General features: G+C 38.2%; 1 protein-coding gene across 4 annotated transcripts in view; it reads right to left on the reverse strand.

Moving 5' to 3' along the window:
* Window positions 1-1,356: 1,356 nt before the first annotated feature.
* Window positions 1,357-21,479, reverse strand: part of USO1 (USO1 vesicle transport factor) — a 49,530-nt gene continuing 29,407 nt past the window's right edge. For 2 of the 4 annotated variants that reach the window (XM_072117045.1, XM_072117037.1), the window contains 13 exons: window positions 21,064-21,269; window positions 20,542-20,562; window positions 17,066-17,176; window positions 16,271-16,389; window positions 14,265-14,446; window positions 13,429-13,550; window positions 12,294-12,432; window positions 10,388-10,551; window positions 8,669-8,740; window positions 7,955-8,053; window positions 7,071-7,172; window positions 3,075-3,290; window positions 1,357-2,287 (listed from right to left, as the gene is read on the reverse strand). In XM_072117045.1, coding sequence (XP_071973146.1) covers window positions 2,201-2,287; window positions 3,075-3,290; window positions 7,071-7,172; window positions 7,955-8,053; window positions 8,669-8,740; window positions 10,388-10,551; window positions 12,294-12,432; window positions 13,429-13,550; window positions 14,265-14,446; window positions 16,271-16,389; window positions 17,066-17,176; window positions 20,542-20,562; window positions 21,064-21,269 — 1,640 coding nt within the window. In that variant the 3' untranslated portion in view covers window positions 1,357-2,200. The remainder of the gene's footprint in view (window positions 2,288-3,074; window positions 3,291-7,070; window positions 7,173-7,954; window positions 8,054-8,668; window positions 8,741-10,387; window positions 10,552-12,293; window positions 12,433-13,428; window positions 13,551-14,264; window positions 14,447-16,270; window positions 16,390-17,065; window positions 17,177-20,541; window positions 20,563-21,063; window positions 21,270-21,479) is intronic. The other 2 variants (XM_072117062.1, XM_072117054.1) reach the window with 1 other exon arrangement.

Below are 21,479 nucleotides of genomic sequence, written 5' to 3' on the forward strand. Positions count from 1 at the left end.
CACCCTGGTCACATGACATGCTGAGAAGAGGTATGTGATTTGGAGTAGATGAGAGGAAATGGCTAAGTAGGACACACTCCCTCCGATGCCAGGTAATATAACATAAAGTTGATTTATGGGGATGTAAGGGAAACTATTTTTAGCTAAAAGAAGGGTGGTAGTTAGTTGATAGGAATCTGAGCCAGTGACAGATTCTCATAATTTGTGAAAATGTGGTGACACGTTCCCTTTAATTCACTTGATGAATTGGACCAGAAAAAAACTTTGCATATAACTTTTACATATTGTACATTGAAGATCAGCATACTACTATTTTACCAATACCTTTGCTTGAATAGTTTTTTTTTTGTCTGCAGAGGGGAAAATCTTTTCCAAGGCATAGGTATTTCCCAAAACATGGATTCAAAGATCTTAATAAGAAGGTATAATGTTTTTCCATCATCACAGTAAGAACATATGAGAGACTGTGTGAGATTTATATAACAGGGGTTCACATTAACAATATGACTTATGTCATCTCTTCCAGTATTATCCCAGGTATCCTAGTTTTGTTTGGAAAAATTGTGTAAGTACTTACATAATAACATTTTATACATAAAAATATTTATTTTACCTAAATGCACGACATTCTGATAAAAGTTGTGTTCTTTTAGGGAAAGCAGCCAACATTGACCACAATCACCGGAACACCAAAGATGCCTGTGACCACAGTACAAACTTCACAAGAATCGCTTACTACAGCCCAATATTTGACATCACCTATTATGGCTACCATAGAGAAACCAGACAATGCAAGGGGAGACAATTAAGTTGTTCACTCTATATAGTGTGTCTATTTATATCTAATGTGTAAAATAACAACATCTATTAAAAATATCATAGGAATGATTGAATTACATTTTAAGCTGCAGTCTTGTGAATTAAATATCAGATCCTCTTCTTTCTCCTGCAATGAGCAGGGTGTCTGAAGCTCCTTGCATGGCATATAGATAAGAGGAGGAGGCTAAAGATGAACTCTGCATAGCTAGAGAAAATGTCTGAAAAGACTCACACAGCAATATAGGTCTTTAATAAAGAATACCACAAAGTTTTCTATTATGTGAATTATTATTTCTAAAATTCCGCTAAAACTTTAGTTACGGTTAAAATATCACATCTGATCCAGAACTCAGTTGTCACCAGATCATTGACAGGTTAATATTTTTACTAGTTTTCACATTTAAAGTATTTTTTATTTTACTCATATCGCACACATTAGAAATAGGCTGATATCTTAACATTTCCCCATTAGAAATATGAGTAAGCTGTTACATGATAGAGCCATTATACATTTAAAGAAAAAGTCACACAAAACAATGATAAGTAAATGCATTATTTTATTTGTAAAACATGAAATTAATGTAATTCATATTTTCACTCTTAAAACGTCTTTCTGTGGCTAAATCTCTATGGCCTGACTTAAGCCAATAAATTATATAACGTTATCGGTACAGTGAACTAGTGGAAATGGCCACAATTTTGAAAATATGTTCCAGGGTGTTAAGTGTTTTTTTTGGGGGCCCTCCCTCCATGTTTAAAAACTTCTTGGTGCAAATAAAAGAAACAAGGATCTAGCAGAACTACAAATACTAATGCCTCCCACAGATTCTGAAAAATAAGATATGACCACTGAGGAAAGCAGCTGTCTCAGGTGTAAAGGCACTAGACTTACACTTCCAGGTCTAATATGCTTGTATTAAAACTCTTTACAGTTACAGGGGAGTAAGGAATGATCCACCTCCTGTTTCATTCTATTCCAACCTCTGTATAAAGAGAAATCTATTCAGTGTTTGCTGTGAAGAGGCCGTAGCAGCAAGTTTCAGGCGAATCAACTAGATGCACAAGGGAAAGGGGACATTTGACATTGCATAGCAATGTTCTGCACTTGGCAAGAGTACAGGGGAGCACCACAGAGAATAAGGTGCAATATAACACTGGCAGAGCAATAAAAAGATCACATCGCCAAGCCGTAGAAAGAAAGGCTTGAGAATGTGCAAAACTAGATTAAAGATGTATGGCAACTGCTCTAGAACCTAAATGACTTCCATTGGTTCTCGCCTTCACCTTTTACCTTCAAAGAGTCCAATAGGTTCAATTAGAGGAATTACTAGAGAGGTTTATTACTGTAAAAATAAAACAAAATCAGGGAGTACGAATGTCTCTACATATCATCGTCTCTGCTATCTTCTTCATCCAGGTCATCTTCATCGCCTGCGTCTCCGGATTCCAAATCATCTTCATCATCCACCTAATAAATAGAGAGAATGTGTTAGAGCAATTTTCTCTTTTTATGGTATGTTCAAACATGCTGCAGATGTTCTGTGGAAAGATCCAAAGTAACAGCACAAAAAGTAAACATGATTCTGTAGCAATAAAAAAAAAACTAATTTCTGTATCAATTCCGCAGTTTTCTAGATCTCTGCTTGCTGTCCTTCTGTAGAAAGCTTCTTTGTTTACTTCCAGTGGACAGAATTCTGACCATGGTCATGCGATGGACATGAAGGTGCTCAGCTCATTATAACACACAGCTGTGATTACCCTCTATAATATAACAAGCAGCGCACCTGTGTGACTATCGTCAGATTTCACATCCACACAGGCCACCCAATTACATTGAAGGGTGCATTGTAGGGAAGGCAGAGCTGGACTTCAGTGCTACAGTTCTGTTCAAAGTTGATGATGCCACCACAGTGAACCATGCAAGAAACATGACGTAGAAGGTGTTACGTGGTTTATTATGTAAATTTTCTCTGACCGGTTCCCATTAACTACAATCTCAGATACCCAAATAGCCCTCTTGCAGCATGGTGTATCACAGCAATGACAAAATGACAAAAGTGGGTGTATGACCCCCGTTTGTTAACATAACCTCTCGTCTTGGAAGTACTGAACGATTCAAAAGAGAAGATGATTGACGAGTACAAACACAAACAGGTCTGCTCCTGCTCAATAACATACTACGAGCAATCAAGGCAATATATTTAATTTGCCATATTTCTCTGCTGAAAGTTCACTTTAATCTATAAGAGCCTAACCTGTTCCCCAAGTTCTTTTAGTTTATTCTTCAGACTCAGGATTTTTTGGTCTTGATCAGCCAAAAGAATCAGAAGATCATCTTGTTCCTTCTTGGATTCAGAAACTTCTTGCCCTAGTTTAAGTTTCTCATCTTGTAAAATCGCTGTTGTGCTGTGAGCTGAATCGAGCTCCCGCTTTAAAGTCGACTTCTCCACGGATAGCAAGTTAACTTCATCCTTAGACAAAAGAAAAACTAGTTATTACTAGCAATACTAATCATTTTTACTGAAAAAAAACCACAACTTTTATCTTTTTTCATGTGTCCTATAAAAGGAAAATATTTTAAATCCAAATGTCGTCTATCAGTAACACATCAAATTGAAACAATGCAAATTTGATGATTTTTGTTAATTTTGTTGCACAATAGTTGCCTTACAAATAGGTCATGGCATAACATGCACCTCGCAGGGGGATCTCATAGAAGTAATTTTAGAGTGATGCATAATCAGCTACTGTATTAGAAAAACTGAACAAATGAATGGGGGAGGAGGGTGGGGATTGATTTTTTTTTTTAACTGGTTCACAACCGCCCGCCATGAGCCCTCTCCATAGCCGGTAAGTCTTTGCTGCGTATAGCCCTCTCCATAGCCGGTAAGTCTTTGCTCCCTATTCAAGAAGCCCACCCGGAGTGAACTAATATGAACGGCCCCCTCAATCCCACTGATTCTCCATACTGGACCCCTCCATGCCTCCCTTCCTCTTGCATACATTATATTACCTATTCACCACCTTAGTTGGCACTTTGATGCACTTGCACTTTGCACGGTTTTTGCACTGTCACATGCATGTTGTTTTGCACTCTGCACATAGTTTTTCTTATATGATATTGTGTTTACTTATTATCATTCCTTTTTGCTATATGTATCATGGTCCTCTCTACTGTTATATCCCAGATGTGGAAGTTTACACCAACATTCCTGTACATAAGTTTACATCAACATTCCTGTACATATACCCGTACTAATGTACTCATTGCACTTATCACTTTCATCAATTCCATGTATTCAATTGTTTTTGTACTTGTGTTTTACCATTTTGATCCATGCACTTGTCACTTTATATAGTATTTTCTGAGCCTCTTCCCTTTCCCATATTTTAGATGTAGATGTTCCCCCTTCCCCCTTCCCTGTAATAATTATATCTCTGATGCTGGTTTTAATACCTTCTAGACTTTACAACACTAGGATACAAGGTAGCACTGTCCTCTGGATACCCTTTAGGCATTCCCAAGTGACATAGTGGTCTATTGAACCCTGTATCTGATTTCTGGCGCAGCTGCGCCAGAATCTTGGTAATCTGTCGCAGCACTCGCTCTTTTTGGCGCACGCGTAGGAAACATATCCTGGTCCGAGATACCGCGATATCTCGGACTCTTGGTATCCATTCCCATGTCATGTGATCTTTTGCTGTCCAGCCCCTTCCTTTCCCTGCCGTTCATCAGCTATAGGTACACAGCTGTACCTTATCTATACTTTTCAGCCTTATTCTCTCATTGGTGCACTCCTATATTTAAACCCATCAAGCCTTTCTCTAGACACTCCCCTTGAAAAAGCTAAGTGCGAAACACGTGTCGGGGTGTACAGCGTGTGCCTTCCTACTGGTATAGGTAACATTACTGCTCTTATGTGAGGGACGTTCTTCCTCTGTTTACAATTCCTACTTAGGTTGTGACTGTTAATAGGCTACACTTACCAGTTTCTATTTGTTCCATTGGTTTTATCAACTTTATATTATGTGGCACTCTCTGTTGTTTTTATATTGTATTGCTGCTGGTGCATTGTGATGCACTATTTTTTCTCAATAAAGATTGTTTTGTATTATACGTAATATACTTTAGATGTTGTGTTTTTCAATTTTTTGGTGAGATTAATTTATACAACGGGGGGATCCAGTACAATCTATGCCCATACCACCCGTTTTATTACTTTGGTTTTGTCTTTGCTGCGTATTGCAGCAAAGACTTACCGGTAACACCTGCGATCGGTGCTAGCACCAATCGCGGGTGTTATCAAGCAATCGCTGCCAGCAAAGCTTGCCTAGGATCGTCGCTCCCCGTCACGTCATCAGGGAGCAGCGATCCGTCACCATGACAGCCTCAGGTCTTCCGAAGACCCAAGGCTGTTTCGTTTTAACCCTGATAGCACATTGTAATGAATGAGGAGGAAAATCCCCATATACTGCCATACTGTAGTATGGCAGTATATGATAGGATCGATAAGACAACCTAGGGTTAAAGTACGCTAAGGAGTCTGAAAAATAGTAAAAAAATTATAATAAAAAAACCTAAAAATTCTAATCACCCCCCTTTCCCTAGAACTGATATAAATATAAATAAACAGTAAAAATCATAAACACATTAGGTATTGATGCACCTGAAAATGCCTGATCTATCAAAATATACTAATGTTTTTTTTCACTGCGTTTTACCCCGTAATGGAAAATAGTGCACAAAGTTTAAAATGACATTTTTTTGCAATTTTGAAAAATATAAAAAAATCTATAAAAAGTGATCAAAAGGTCGTACAGTCCTAAAAATGATATCATTGAAAATATTATCAAATGTCGCAAAAAATGACACCACCCACAGCTCCGTACAACAAAGTATAAAAAAGTTATTAGCGCCAGAAGATGGCAAAATAAAAATAAAAAATTTGTACAGTTTTAATTTTTGTAAATGTATGAAAACATAAAACCTATACAAATTTGGTGTCCCCGTGATCGTACCAACCCAAAGAATAAAGTAGACATGTCATTTGGGGTGCACAGTGAAAGTCGTAATATCCAAGCCCACAAGAAAATGGCGCAACTGCGTTTTTTTTACCATTTTCACGGAATTTGGAATTTATTTCCTGCTTCCCAGTACAGGCAGTCCCTGGGTTACATACAAGATAGGTTCTGTAGGTTTGTTCTTAAGTTGAGTTTGTATGCAAGTTGGAACCGTATACTTTATAATTGTAACCCCAGTCAAAAATGTTTTGGACAATTGGATTTTAAAAATGTTGGATTGTCATAAGAACCAGGATTAACAATAAATCTTAATTACAGGCACCATTGATGACTGTTATAACTGTTTATTGTATCTAGGACTAAAGTACAGTAAATTACCAAAATCCAGAGGTCCGTTTGTAACTAGGGGTCGTATGAAAGTCAGGTGTTCTTAAGTAGGGGACCGCCTGTACATGGCATGGAATATTCAATACCATCACTATGAAGTGCAATTTGTTACGCAGAAAACAAGCCGTCACACAGCTCTTTATGTGTAAAAATAAAAAAAAGTTATAGATTTTTGAAGGTGGGGAGTGAAAAACGGAAATGAAAAAACAGGAAAGGGCCCGGTCCTCAACCAGTTAATCATTTTTGCACGTAAAAGGTTTTCCCAAGGGAAAAGAACAGCAAAGATTTCAGATTTTAGGTCAAACTATACGAGCAGTAAAATCCATGAACATGACTGCAGTATGAATTCCATCTACATGTATGAGACTTTTCAACGTCTTTCAATGTTCAGACTTAAAGGAAACCTACCATTTCAAATGGTAGGTGTAAGCTGTAAACACCGAGCACCAGCTCAGGGTGAGCTGGTGCCGGTGCTTAGTTTCGTTAGTGTTAAAACCGCGGTATCGCGGTTTTAACACTTTTTAAACTTTATAGCATAAACTGCTTCGGCGCTGCGCACGCACGATCGTGCGCGCGCCTACATAGGAAATGCTGCAGGCGTTGCGCGCGCACGGTCGCGCGCAGCGCCGAAGCGGCTTCTGCTATAAAGTTTAAAAAGTGTTAAAACCGCGATACCGCGGTTTTAACACTAACGAAGCTAAGCACCGGCACCAGCTCACCCTGAGCTGGTGCTCGGTGTTTACAGCTTACACCTACCATTTGAAATGGTAGGTTTCCTTTAATAAACAATGTAATATAAAATGCAGGTTATGTAAGGTACAAAACCTCAGGGACTGACAAACCTTTAGAGAACTAAGCTCCCGCAGCAAACCTGCTATTTTCTCCTCATAGTCATTATTTTTGGAAGCAGCAGAAGCGCTGTCACCTGAAGCTGTAACTGTAGCCTGTGGAAAAAAAAAAATGAAGATAAGCTAAGGCCAGGTAGAGAAGGAAAGCGCTCCTCACCTTTTTCATCTCCATAGGAAACTGAGCAGCTGCGCCACTAATCAGGCCAACAACAGAACCTGCTCTATATGTTGCCACATGGCTGGCTCGGTCATGGTGCTTTGAGATACAGTATGCTCACTGCATTGTGACCGATTGTAATAGACCTTTATGTGCAGCCACATCAGGGCCCCAATACAGTTGCGGATATAAGGCTTCATTTACACAACACTAGTTATTTGTTACAAAATAAAAAAAAGTAGTCTGCTGTGTACTAAAAGCATGCTAAAGTTACCTAAAACCTATATTTCAAGATACTATATAAATATTTTGTGGACACAAAAACTACAAAAAAAAATCCACATTTAAATGAAAAATATACTAATGTATGCAAGAACAGAAAATCTCTACACATGCATTTCTTTTCGGAGGGTATTTCCGGCACAGGGCAGTAAGGGGACTGCAGAATGTTATAGTATATTGCACAGCAGCAGCGCTTCGTGTTGCAGGTCAGGTCAGTTAATGGACTGAGCTGCAACTAGGCCATGTGGCACCTGTGAATTGTAAGCTGTGCTTCTCGACTCAATGAGACTACTTCAAAATGGTGATTAGTGGTGATGCCAGATGTTGGACCCCTGCTGATCTGATATTTTATCAAATTTATTGATTGAATCTTTATACCTAGCGTAACCATTTAATATAAACATAAGTGCATTAAATTGGGTGCACGGAGGCAACTTACACTGGCTTCTACTTTTTGGAGCAATTCCATTCTTTCTGCTTGTAGCCTATTGATTTCTGTAGACTGAACATGTAGTTGGGATCGTAGCGTTTCCATTTCCTTTAAATTATTAAAATAAAAAATTGTTAACAATATAAAGAATAGTATCATTCATCAACTATCTTCAAAAGGTACTACATTTTAACCTCCTACAGGTGGAATAATCTGCACTTAAAATATTTATGAATATTACTACTATATGCTCTGGCTCTAATGACTACTAAGCAACACTGTGGTCAACTGTGTCGTAAGCAAAAACTGGCTCTAGCAGAATTAGTTTGTTTGGTATGTGTGTAATGTACAGTACATGAATTGCAGTGTGCGAAAAATTCCCTATATTGTCACGTTGTGTCTGCTCTGATGCCATCTTGATTGTAAGATTTCTCTATATTTCTGCTCTGCCATCTATCCCATGAGGCAATTGCACAGCATCACATGGTGGCAGCAGTGTCACAATTTGACTAGAAGCGTGACAGGAAACTAAGACTAAAGTAATTTTTTGGTCACTATGATCACATGACCAAAGTGAAGGATCCCATTAATTTTCACAAGGCAAGAAATGACATCAACAGGTATTAATGGCTGAAATACTGTACATATGTTGGTGGAAACATGCACATAATTAAAAAACGATCAATGTTTTACTACAAGTACTTGTAAAAAAATTAACAGTACTTTTTGGAGCTCTGTGACTTGCTCAGACAATCCAGTGGTTTGTTCTGTCTGTCCTGCGGCTTGGTTGCAACTCTGTGGATACAAATCAGAAAAGGGAATTTAAAAGGAAACATTTTTACAAAATGACCTTTTAGTCAAATCAAGTGTATAAGCCGATACAAATTTATTTTAAGAATCACAAAATAAGCTGCAGTATGTCGCGCTCCGCATATTGGGATATATAGTTCAAACTTACAGAATACGGTAGTTGTTACCTTTCAGATGTTAATGTTCGATTCATCCAACGTTCCGGATAGAAGGTAAAGGTAGATGCACTTCTGTCTCCACGGATCCAGACCAGCCCTGGCCGGTGGCTGCACTCGGATATGCGTGGACGATGCTTGAGGCTCGTTGGTTTCCGCTTTGGTGACGTCACTACTTTGGCTACGGGAAGGAACGAGTAACAAATTTCCAATGCGTTTCGGAGACTGAATCGGTCTCCTTCGTCAGGGATCGTCATGCTCGTTCGGAAGCAACTTACTGTCCTCCCTGCTAGTTGATTCACTTACTCACCCACTAACACTGAGCTCCTTTTACTGTCTGTGGGCTAAAAAGGGACAGCAAGTGTCTAGGTTGTATCCAGTCAATCGGATTACTTCAGCACACAGAATAAAGTGACTTGTGAAGCATTAAAGAAGCTCCATCCAGGAATACAAGCTGAAGTCTTTACTAAAAAAGATACATAAGGAAACTTCTGAACGAGCGTGACGATCCTTGACGAAGGAAACATGTTGGAAATTTGTTCTCGTTCCTTCCTGTAGCCAAAGTGGTGATGACACCAAAGTGAAAAACCGGCAAGCCTCAAGCAGCGGCCACGTACATCAGAGTGCAGCCACCGGCCAGGGCTGCTATCCGTGACGACAGAAGTGCAACTACCTTTACCTTCCATCTAGAACGTTAGATGAAAAAGAACATTAACATCAGAAAGGTAACAACAACCGTATTCTGCAAGTTTGAACAATATATCCCTATATGTGGAGCGCGACATACTACAGCTTATTTTGTGATTCTGATCGTACTTAAAATACCAAGATAAGAGGTATTTTGTATATCACAACACCAACCAGTTTTAATTGCACCAGTAAGCACATTTTTATAGTCATTCACTAATTTATTTCAACAATTTTCAACCATTTTTTTTACATTTTTCTCCATGTCTAGAAGCTGGGTTGAGTGCACATCATCGAGTAAAGGATCTGCAAACCCTCTCCATTAAATGCTGGTCACTAAACTGGCCACTTTTCAGCCATCATCTTATTGTCATGCATGATTACCATTAACGATATCACCCATAACAATATAAATTACAAAACCACCTGTTCCTTTATATCATGTTAGGGCAGATCCACAACACACTCCTATAGAAGTCAATAAAAATATAGGCTACAGCAGGGGTGGTGTGAATGCAAATAATCCAATACTACTTTTACCATTTTTTCTAAGTTCTCTGTTATTTAAGACATGGAAAGTGAAAAGCTCAAAACCTTTACTTCTGCATAAATTTCAGTCTAAAAATATAACCAAAAACTTGGAGAACCCAGACAAACTACGTGCACAACATTTACCACACCACCTATTTTCTTGATATTAGATTACAAAATCATTGACACCTTCTGCTACTTCTATACGTCAAATGGGACCTTCTTCCCAACAGCACCAGCGTATTCTAAAAATTCTCACCAAGTTTTCTATAAGAGTGTTCTTTTCAGAAAGTTCTCCTTGTAGTAAATCATGCTGTTTCTTCAGCTCCTCAATTTCCTCCTTCAACCTGCTGACTTCTTCAGACTGGAACCCATTGATCTGTGCATTGCTGTTATGCGAGTTGTGATGCTGGTTATCTTTTCCTTTTTATGGATAAAGAAATAGCAGAGTGAATAGACCTGATCCTCCAAAGAAGTGGAGAAAAACTATACTATAGGGCAGTGATGGCGAACCTTTTAGCGGCCGAGTGCCCAAACTGCAACCCAAAACCCCCCTTATTTATTGTGAGGTGCCAACCAAAAATTAAAGTAGAGCACTTATTGCTCCGTGTTCTTCAACAAGGTTCAATCATATTGGCCTCCTGAGGACAAGATGGAAAATTTGCATCATTTTAGCTTCTTTCAGTGTCCCTCTGTACACAGAGAATTGTGGGGCCTGCAGGAGGTCCTCCAAAGATAATTCATCCCTGTCTACTCATTCTCCCTCTTCCTACAAACCCAAGTAGTGAAGTATCACTTAAATATATGACTGAAAGCAGCATCTATTAAGTTGCTTGGAACTGCAGGAAGATTCTTTGAGTCCTGGCTGGTGTGCTTGGGTGATGGCCCGGGTGCCCACAGAAAGGGCTCTGAGTGCCGCCTCTGGCACCGGTGCCATAGGTTCACCACCACTGCTATAGGGTGAATGCAAGGCATTTCAAAACATTAGATTACACATTATATTCACAACTATGGCTTTACTCACATTATAAGGAAAGATCCTGCATTAGTATTTATTAAAGGAAAGTAGAAGTAGATATGATGGTAATCTGAAATTTAATAATCCTGGAACCTAACTTGTTATATAATAATAATAATTTATATATTACTAAAATAAAGTTAACTGCAGAGGCTACTGGGGTGTGTACAAGGCTCAGCTCCCACATGTGGGCGGCACAGTGGCTTAGTGGTTAGCATTACAGCCTTGCAGCGCTGGGGACCTGGGTTCAAGGGGGCCAGGGTTAACATCCGCAAAAAGTTTGTATGTTCTCTCAGGGTTTCCTCCCACTCTCCAAAACATACTGGTAGGTTGATTAGATTGTGAGCCCCATTGGGGACAGGAACCGATCTGACAAAATATATGCAGCACTGTGTAATCTGTGTTCTATATAATAATAATAATAATTCCTTTAGTAATATGTCCCTTTATCCCCTGCAGTTAATTTACATATTACTAAAACAAAGTTTTTAACCAGTTCGGTTAGGTTCCAGGGTTATCAAATTACAGATTAGGGCAGAGACTGGCAGGAGGAATCTGCCATCAGATCTACTTCTGATTCCTCACGGTAGGTTTCCTTTAAAAATGCCCTGGAACCACTTGTTTATAGCTGTAAATAGTAGTATTGCAATATTTTATTAGTTCAGTATTTTACCATTCTGCTGCTATCTTGCAAGATATTTATGAATTAATTTACAATAAGGGGTTGCCAACAGGGCTATAACCCTAGAAGTCAGGAAGTGTACAAATCAATCTAAATGCAACCTTATTGTCCAGGTAGATGATCTGGCTGTGCAATCAAATTATTCATTAATTTCTGTAGGGGATAACAGAGCAATAAACACAACACAGTCCTATGTGAAATGCTCCTGATTTGTTATTTCATACAAAATATATAGTTTAAACTAAGACAGGCACGTCAGGATGGCTGTCCTTTACACAGTCTATAAGCAAAGAGTATTGGAAAATTGCCATAAAAAAGGCAAAAAAAAGGCACAGATCCAAAATGAATTATTAAAATAATTTTAAACCATTTCTATCTTTACTTTAGATTACAATGTATAGTAGACAATATTCATTGAATACTACTGTATTACATATACTAAGGACATTTATTTATGGATATTACCTAGTTGCACCTTGAGAAGATTGTACTGGTCTTTGTGTTGTTGAATCTGGGCAACTTGCTGGGAGACAGTAGTTTGGAACTGTTCATTTTTAGCTTGTAAAGTAGAGACTGTCTGTTTCAATTCTTCGAGTTGTAAGTCCTATAAAATGAAAATGGAAAGAACATACATTTTATAATCCCCAAATATACAAGAGCTTCCACATCACATCATATTCACAAAGCCTTTCAGACTATACAGGAAATGTGATGATCGGTAGGGTGGTTGCTGGACTGATAGTAGACAAAATAGTAGAGCTACTACTGTTATGCTATTGAGTTCTTCTAGTCACATAAGAAAAAGAACAAAAAGGGAACTTTTCTTAAACATAAAGGTCTAAGGGGCTGCATTTTTTTCTGGAACAGAGTTTTTTTTGTCCCATATCTGTCTTATTCTATAAAAAGCTGCAGAGGTTAAATACTAGATGCTCCTAGACAAAAGAGAGACTGGTTGTAGGAAAGAAATGGGCCTTTTATCACTTATACCAGATACCATTAGTTTCACAGAGATTTAAGGCCATGTCCATCTATTTAATATCATTGCCTTACACTTATCATAGACTGACATCATTTCACTTATAGGTTTTTATTGTTTATTTTGGTTTATTTGTTGTTTATTTTGTTATCTTCTTTTTTATCACTTGGGTTTCTTTCACACTCTCACCTGACTCCCTTTAAGTTGTAATAAACTGATAATAAACCCGCCTGAGGGCTTCTAACCACTTTGCACGACACAATGCAGAATGTAAAGAGAAACCAAGCTAAATATTGCTCAAGGTAGTGTTTAAGGTAAAGAATAGAATCAAACCAGTATAGATTAACATTTAAATAAAGTATCAAAAAATGTTTAAAAAATTATTGCATTTCTCAATGAATAAAGGATACTTACACAATGGTTCTGTCATATATTTGGCTTATTCAATGTAAAACAGAGCCTAAAAGTCTCTCTGTATATATGGTGTAAGCATGAAGAGCACATGCACTATCCAACATATGATATCTACCTTGAATCCACATTTGGGGTATTTGTAATATAACATCACAATAACAAAACCCAACATCTACAACAACTTACACAATGAAAGTTTTTTTTTTTTACCTGCTCTCTGATGACATTTTTGTAGTGAGATATAATGTTATCATGCTGCTCCAGAGATTTTTTCACCTCCTCTTCTTTCTTGTCTTCTTCACTAGATTTGTAGATAGCCTTTATGATGACCGCTGGAGACAAGAAGAGTGTAAAAAGAAATATTCCGATACAACACAAGCTTAGTAATGCTAAAATTTTCTTGCCATGGTAATATGTACATTTAAAGTGCAAATACATTTTGGCCATTTTTATTTTAAATGGTGCAAATGCTAATTCATAATAATATACTTTATTAAAGAAATATGTTCCTGTTTCCTTCTTTTTTCCTCTGCCTTTCTTCATTATTGAAGCAGTTTCTGTAAATCAGTTTTCTGTCCTGTTCTCCACTAACAGATGAGGACAAAAGTGATAATGCTCCCCATAACTCTTTACAGACACTTACTAAATAGTCTAATCTTCACAGAGAGCAGACTCATCAAGGGAAATATTCTATATTTATGGTAAGAGTTAATCATTAGCCTCCTTATCTGTTTAAAGTGAAAGGCTTCCTGAATGCTTTCAGATACTCTTCTCATTACAGGAGAACAAGCAGATACAGGACACAGAGAAGCGGTTTTACTTAAAGTAAATTACAAAGTTTTCACATATCACCAGCACTATTCATTTCTGAACTATAAAAAATGAGGCTCCAGAGGTTTAGCTACTCTTTATAAAGTAACAACACGTACAAATAACTTAGTATTATTAACCTGGTATTAATTTATGAAATTGTTATAGCTGGAGATAGGATGTAATAAATCCTTCAGATAATTTTAAATACCAAAAAATGTATACAGGCGTCTTACCCTCTAATTCTTTCACTAATTTGGTAAACTCATGATCAAACATCATGTGGTCAGGACTGGAAAAACTTGGTTGAGGTTTCTGTGCAGCCTTCGAGTAAAATTCATGCTTTGTGATAAAGCCCAGCTTTTCTGTGAAGATTTCCTTCCCTATTCTCTTTTCTATTAATTGCTTCAACTTTTCTCTGAAGAAACATAACCAATTTTTGAGGATTAACAAAAAAGGGAGAACATGTTACTTTATATATACATCCAGAAAATCCTATGAAAATCTCAGTGTTTAGGGCACAATCCCTTCCCAGTTTAAAAAAAAAATAAATAAAAATGTTCATCTTTACACAAAGTAAATTCTTGGTAGATGGTAATGTGGCCATTACTACTACTGCACCCATATTCTTCTTTCCATATTGCCCAGCATCATCCATTTGTACAATGGTTGACATTGCCCATAGGAGAACTGGGTAAAAAGAAGAAAACTGATTCAACAGCAAGCATAGCCTCATCCTCAGTGTCAGAAATGTTATTTGCAGAACTATAAGTTTGTTGTCACAATACTCCACCCACCTCATATCCCTTGATAGGTATAATTTGCTCCCAGGGTCTCAGTGGTTTCATACCTTATCATATCACTATCTTTTCACATCTCATACATGATAATGCCCCTGGAGTCAAGCTGTTAAGACCTGCTTGTGGAGCCTACTCCTCACTAAGTGTAGACATATGTACTAGTGTACCTGGAACTGTTATGCTTAACCCCTTTGTGACATTATATGACAATATTCTTTAAATGACAATATCTTTGGAAAATATTTGCATATCAATTTTTACTTTATTTTCTTTTCATGAAATACAAGTTGTTAGGATAGTTTTATTAATTACATTGGTCTTTTTAAAAAAAATAAAATTAATTAAAATTAGCCGATAAAATACTACAAATGTAATGACATTTTATTTAAAACTGAATAAACCTTTACCAAAATATTTTATAAATATGTACAGCATTATTAACTACAGATGGAGAGAGTGCATGTACTTCTGCAAACTGTAAGTTAAAGGGGATTCTGGGAGTATAAATGTCTTATACAAAAACCCATAATGCTATAAATAAATGAATACAACAAAACTCATTGTCATTAAATCACAAAATAGAGCTTAAATAGTTTGCTCTTACGATTCACAAAATTTTATGGACTTTCTAAAGTAGGTGGAGTTATCTCCAAGATGGCCCTTACAGGATACTACAACTCCAATGAGCCCTCAGTTGTCAATAACAGCTCCTACCCATCATCTTCTGCTCCCAGTGATGATCTAACAAACTGTCCTGCTCTGTTACTATAGTAATGATGTGTGTGCTTCTCTGCTCTTTGATGATAGTTCCACCCTAAATTGTGATAGGCCTTGCCTCCGTTGTCTGGTCCACAGGGACAAAATCAATAGGCTGATGATTTAAGGGCCAGTAGCATTAATTTAATTCACTATAGTTTATGTCCACAAAGTTGGAAATAGAAAGTTGTATATAAAGAAAAAAAAATAAATAATCACATTTTTTACGGCAACTTTAACAGTGGATATCTCCGGGTCTGTGAAGCATCCACACACTATGATATTATATTATATAAGGTGTGATTCTCCCATTTATTGTTTCTAGGTGCCAGGATTCAGCCATTTGAAAGTGCCCACTGTCAAGATCTTTATAAACGTGCTATCTGCACAGGTTATGTGGAAGTATGATATATATAGCTGTATGATAGTCGTGAAGGGATTGTAGGACTTGTAGTACTCTATGTCCTCAGTTCATTTGTCAAGCTCTTGGTGCGCCATAAGTAGGGCCTGTCTACCTATTATGTGACATATTTACACTTTTCTTGTTTGTTGTTTTTCATTATGTATGACAAGTTTATGTTCTTTTCTTTTTATTACCTTTCCTGTTTATATAGTACCCTACGCAATTCTGGTTTTGCTTCTAGGATAATTTGGAAGCAAGCTAACTCCCTTTAAGTGACACTTACTTGGTATTGCTTTCGAGCGAGTTATCGTTATAGTAAATACAAATTCCCAGGAGCAGGGCACACAAACCCTGAACAAGCTGCTCCTCTTCTCCAAGATTTTCAGATATCTGAGCTGTGAGCTGTATGTCCATTAAGGAAGAAACATTCTTAAAAAACAGAAGATATCACTAGCTATTAGAAGTATTTTACTGTTGAAGTTTGGTTAAAGGGAACCTATCCCCCTGGTGAGATGTTCCAATATCCTATGCTATACAGATTTTACAAATGCATTTCCCAGCATTCTGAACCGTTTCAGTGGTTTGTACAAGTTTAATTCACATTCCCTGCTCCTTGCCAGCAGTGTGGGGTGGGTCCCCATACTCATCCAACTCCCTCACCCCTCCCACTTAATGTCATGTACATTGAGCAGGCAGGAAAGGGAGGGGGATGGTGTGGGGTAGAGGAAGAAGGCATGAGGAGACACAGGCACACACTGACTGCAGCTACCCCTGCCCTGGGATTCACCACATGCTGCTGGCAGGGAGCCAGTTAAAGTGTCTTACGCTTATATAAACTACTGAAATGATTCAGAATACTGACAAAGCATTTTTAAAATCTGCATAACATACCAGCTAAAAATGCAATTCCAGGTGAAAGGTTTGCTTGAAGTGGCAAGAGTCTTCAGTCAGAACTGATGAGGGGATACTGTCCATTTAGATTCTGGATTTGCAGCACTGCAGGACCCCTATCAAGAATCTAACAGACTGTCTTTAACTAGTGGCAATCACACAAACAACTCAGAACAGTAAAGGATACAAAAGGCACATTAGATGCATTGTGTAGGAAATGAGTAACTGCAATGGGGCAATTGGTTAGCCAAGTACACAGCAACATTAACAGTCCAACTCTGGTCTGCACCTTGCTACCCTGCAGAAATGGAAGACAATGAATAAACACATGAGATCATGCTAACAATCTGTTAAGAGGTAGCAGAATCCAGAAAACTTTATTCAAAATAACCATACACAGGTAAACCTGACAATCTTGGTTGAGTCAGTCAACCTTCCAATGTCAATCCATGGCACCAACTGAATATGTATGGTTGAGACAAATTATGTGAATGAGCAATGTGTATGACTAGCCTTTGTATGAGCCATTAGTGTGACTACTCTCTCAGCACGTGCTCTGTCTGTGGCAAAGCATAGTTCAAAAACATGGCTGAGAACACCAAATCCCCAGGGACGCCGAATCTTCAGACCTGCCAGATCTGCCAAAACCTTCCTACAATTTCATTTCAATGTGAAGCAGTTGGACATTTTTTCAGCTAGCAAATTTGTCAGCAGAAGATGTATTCTTTTCTGAAGGAAGGCGCAAAATCAATTTCAATATCCTCATTACAGTCCGCTCCGAAATCAACTTTCTAAAGACTTTTTCCGGTTTGTGAGAACTTACCAGTTTATAACATATACCAATAAAAAAACCTTTCAATATACTTGCAAAATTGAAGTTGGATCATATAATCCTTTCCTGAGTGTATTGCCCGATGTTATAGTTATTCAATCAGCTGCGCCAGTCTGAAGATACGGCGTCCCTGGGGATTTGGTGTCCTCCGCCATGTTATTGAACTATGCTTTGCCACAGACGGAGCCACATGCTGAGAGAGTAGTCACACTAATGGCTCATACAAAGGCTAGTCATACACATTGCTCATTCACATAACTTTATTTTTGCGCCTCCCTTCAGAGAAGAATACACCTTCTGCTGACAAATTTGCTAGCTGAAAAAAAATGCGCAACTGCTTCACATTGAAATCAAATTGTAGGAAGGTTCTTGGCAAATCTTTCTTGTGAAAGCTCGGAGATGGGGCTAATCAGTCCCAGATATCGCCTCCAAATCATTGGGACATAAAACCATGGAAAGTTAGGGTTCTTTGCACACACACACACAATGTTAAAAAAAAACACTCAAGACATGCTGAAACTTTTTGGAACATTTCAAAAATATTATGGTCTAGTAACAAAGTTGCAAACAGCTTAGGTAGCACCATAATGCAATATGCAGTGGTTAGTCATTTTTATAAAATCAAGAAATGATTTAAATTTAACAAATTGTTAAAGGGACAAAAACAACCAATAAAAGATTAAACATTTAATGACCCTTGTTTGGTGATTTTTATAAGAACTGGGGTCACCGCTAATCACAAAACTCAGGAGTCCCTATTATTACAGAATGAATAGAAAAACTGATCAGACATGCACTTGGAGTAGTGAGCACCACCATTTATCCAGAGTACAAAACATACATTGCATGACTCTAAGTTACCAGAATACAATTTTAAAAAACCTATCCTATTGGTGAGTTATGAATTTGAATAAGGTGAAAACCCCATTTTTATATTGCTGAACAATCGCATACTAACTCAACATGTAGAAAACCAGGGGAAATAGTATGATAAACAGGTTGAGCTTGTGTTAAGGCACCAATATTGCACCGAGAATACTACAGTCTATAGCAGTGATGGCGAACCTTTTAACGGCCGAGTGCCCAAACTGAACCCCTTTATTTATTGCGAAGTGCCAACCAAAAATTAAAGCTGTAACTAATTGCTCCCTGTTCAACGACTTCATATTTACCTCCTGAGGACATCAACACAGTTGAAAGATGGAAAATATTTATCATTTTAGCTTCTTTGCAGTGTCCCTCTGTACACAGAGAATTGTGGGGCCTGCAGGAGGTCCTCCAAAGATAATTCGGCCCTATCTACTCATTCTCCCTCTTCCTACAGTCCCAAGTAGCGAAGGAAGTATCAAAATATGACTGAAAGCAGCATCTTTTAAGTTGCTTGGAACTGGAGGAAAATTCTTTGATTCCTGTCTGGTGCGCTGGGTGATGGCCCGGGTGCCCACAGAAGGGCCTCTGAGTGCCGCCTCTGGCACCAGTGCCATAGGTTCGCCACCACTGGTCTATAGAATATATTTCACAATAAACTGGTGTTGTCACTAAACAATGCAGACGGTGTAGAAATCCTCTCTTATACAGGGAAATTATTTATAATTTTTTATTCTTAACTTAGGTCAAAATTTCCATTCAATTTGAACACCAGATTCTCATTATATTTTACCAGTTTACCAGTGTTCCTCTGAAATGACTGACTAAAAAGAATTTGGTTCATCTTGCCTAGTATACTTACTAGTAAGCAACAACATGTACACACCTCTATTTAAGCCATTACAGCATTTGGACATAATAGTAGGTATATTTTAGCAGTTCCTGGTAAAAGGTGTGTACAGTTACACCGACGTGAAGGAGTTGGTAGGGGAGTTGGGCCTACTTCAGTCCCTCATTCAAATAAATATAAATTAGAGGGTATTAGTAATGTTATTTGTGGTAAAGGTGAGTGAACGTAATCGTTCCATGTGTGACCAAGGTTGGCCTATGATACTTTTCACTTTCACAAAATGTGGAACAAGGCTTGAACCACATACATTAAGAAGAAGTCAGAAAAGGTTGATATAGAACCTCAGGTGAAAGGAAGCATTTGTTTGCTACTTTAAAGATGCAACTGCACCATCTACGGCTACATTCACAAGACAGTATTGGGGACATATGTCCCCCATAGAAAGCAATGGCCACATAGAGCGATACTACCGCACCATACATGGGGAAAAATAGGACATGTCCAAACTTTCCCCGTGTTACGGGCCATGTGTAATGGATTGCTATGGAGAGGGGAGGGGTCACTCCTCCTCCTCTCCATTGCAGCTGACGTATGACTGCCCAGCCGTAGCTGTGTGGGCATACGTCAGTGTAAATGTAGCCTAACAGAGAACTATGGATCAAGAAATAAGCCTTACATTTATCCATACGGTGATTCAGAATGCATCTTTAAATAAGAAATAGAGTACCTTGCCCATTTCTCCTGATTTGAGTAGATACAGGGGTAGATTTATGACAAATGTCTAAAAGAAATACAGCCACTGTAGCCCACAGCAACAAATGACAAAGCAGCTTTCAATTGTGAAAAGCACCACAAAAAATGAATACTGCGCTGGGATTTGTTACAACTGAAGACTGTTTTTCTTTGAGACAGTCATGATAATCATGGAGTAGTCAAGCTGCTTCCTATAAGCCCCAGTGATGAGCCACATACCCCACAGCAGGAGAGAACATGTGAGTAAAGGTCACTTCATAGCGGTTATTGAAAGGGTTAAATAAGAAAAACAAAACCCATATTGAAAAAGCAAGTAAAAGAAGCCCTGCAGTGTCAGCGAGCAGTGCCAACAAATACATACCCGTCTGTCGAGCTTATCCCCCTGCAAATTATATGTGAAAATTTTAATTTCTATCAAGATGGTTAATGCAATTATTGATACTGTACTTCTAATCCAAAATCACACAATGGCAAAGTCATCCACCCCCACTTAGTAGCAAAGATCAATAGATGGTCATGGAAAGCTGAGTACTGCATGCATCCTCTGGATATGAATAGTGTCCTTGTAGTCCAAGGGCCTCCCCATCATGACCACAAAGCGGTTATTAGCCGCTAATTATGGCCGGACACTATTCATGTCAATCCAGTAGCTTGTTATACCTGACTGTAGACAAGAGAGCAAATGTTTCAATATAACCCTACTCAAGTTAGAATAAAAGAGTAGCAAAATATCTAAAATCTGAGAAACCAATTTGGATTTGAGGGCGATTGTCCCTGAAACATATCTTCTACTTATAAGGAGGTTGGAATAAAATTACTAAAAAGCTAATGAGACCTTGCACCTTGTATTGGCTCATTTCAGAAGCCACATGAATTCTCATACCTGTGCCAAGATGTTGGTACACTGCTGCAGCAGAGATACAGGTGGGTTTCCAATACTCGTAGCAAGCTGGACTCTCAGCAGCTGTTCCTTCTGGGTAGAATTCTCTAAGAGGGCATGTGCCAGTGCCACAGCGGCACACCAGTTTGAAAGAGAATCCGTAGAGAAGAGACCTCCACAGAGGAGCTGCCCAGCAGACAGTGAAGTCGCTGTGAAACATTAAAGAGACAGACATTAAACATGTATCCACATATTCCCTGCTGTGCTTGTGTAAAGTGGGTTAGTCGCAGACTACAATCTGCGGAGCATGTTATTTATTCTTTGCAATTCAGAAAAGAGGGGGGTGTTATCATAATAACAGCAATGACACCAATTTCAGAATTATTTTGTCAGAACAATATCCAAGAATGCACAAGAGA

The sequence above is a fragment of the Engystomops pustulosus genome, chromosome 1 (assembly GCF_040894005.1).
Source record: "Engystomops pustulosus chromosome 1, aEngPut4.maternal, whole genome shotgun sequence".
Classification (NCBI taxonomy): domain Eukaryota; kingdom Metazoa; phylum Chordata; class Amphibia; order Anura; family Leptodactylidae; genus Engystomops; species Engystomops pustulosus.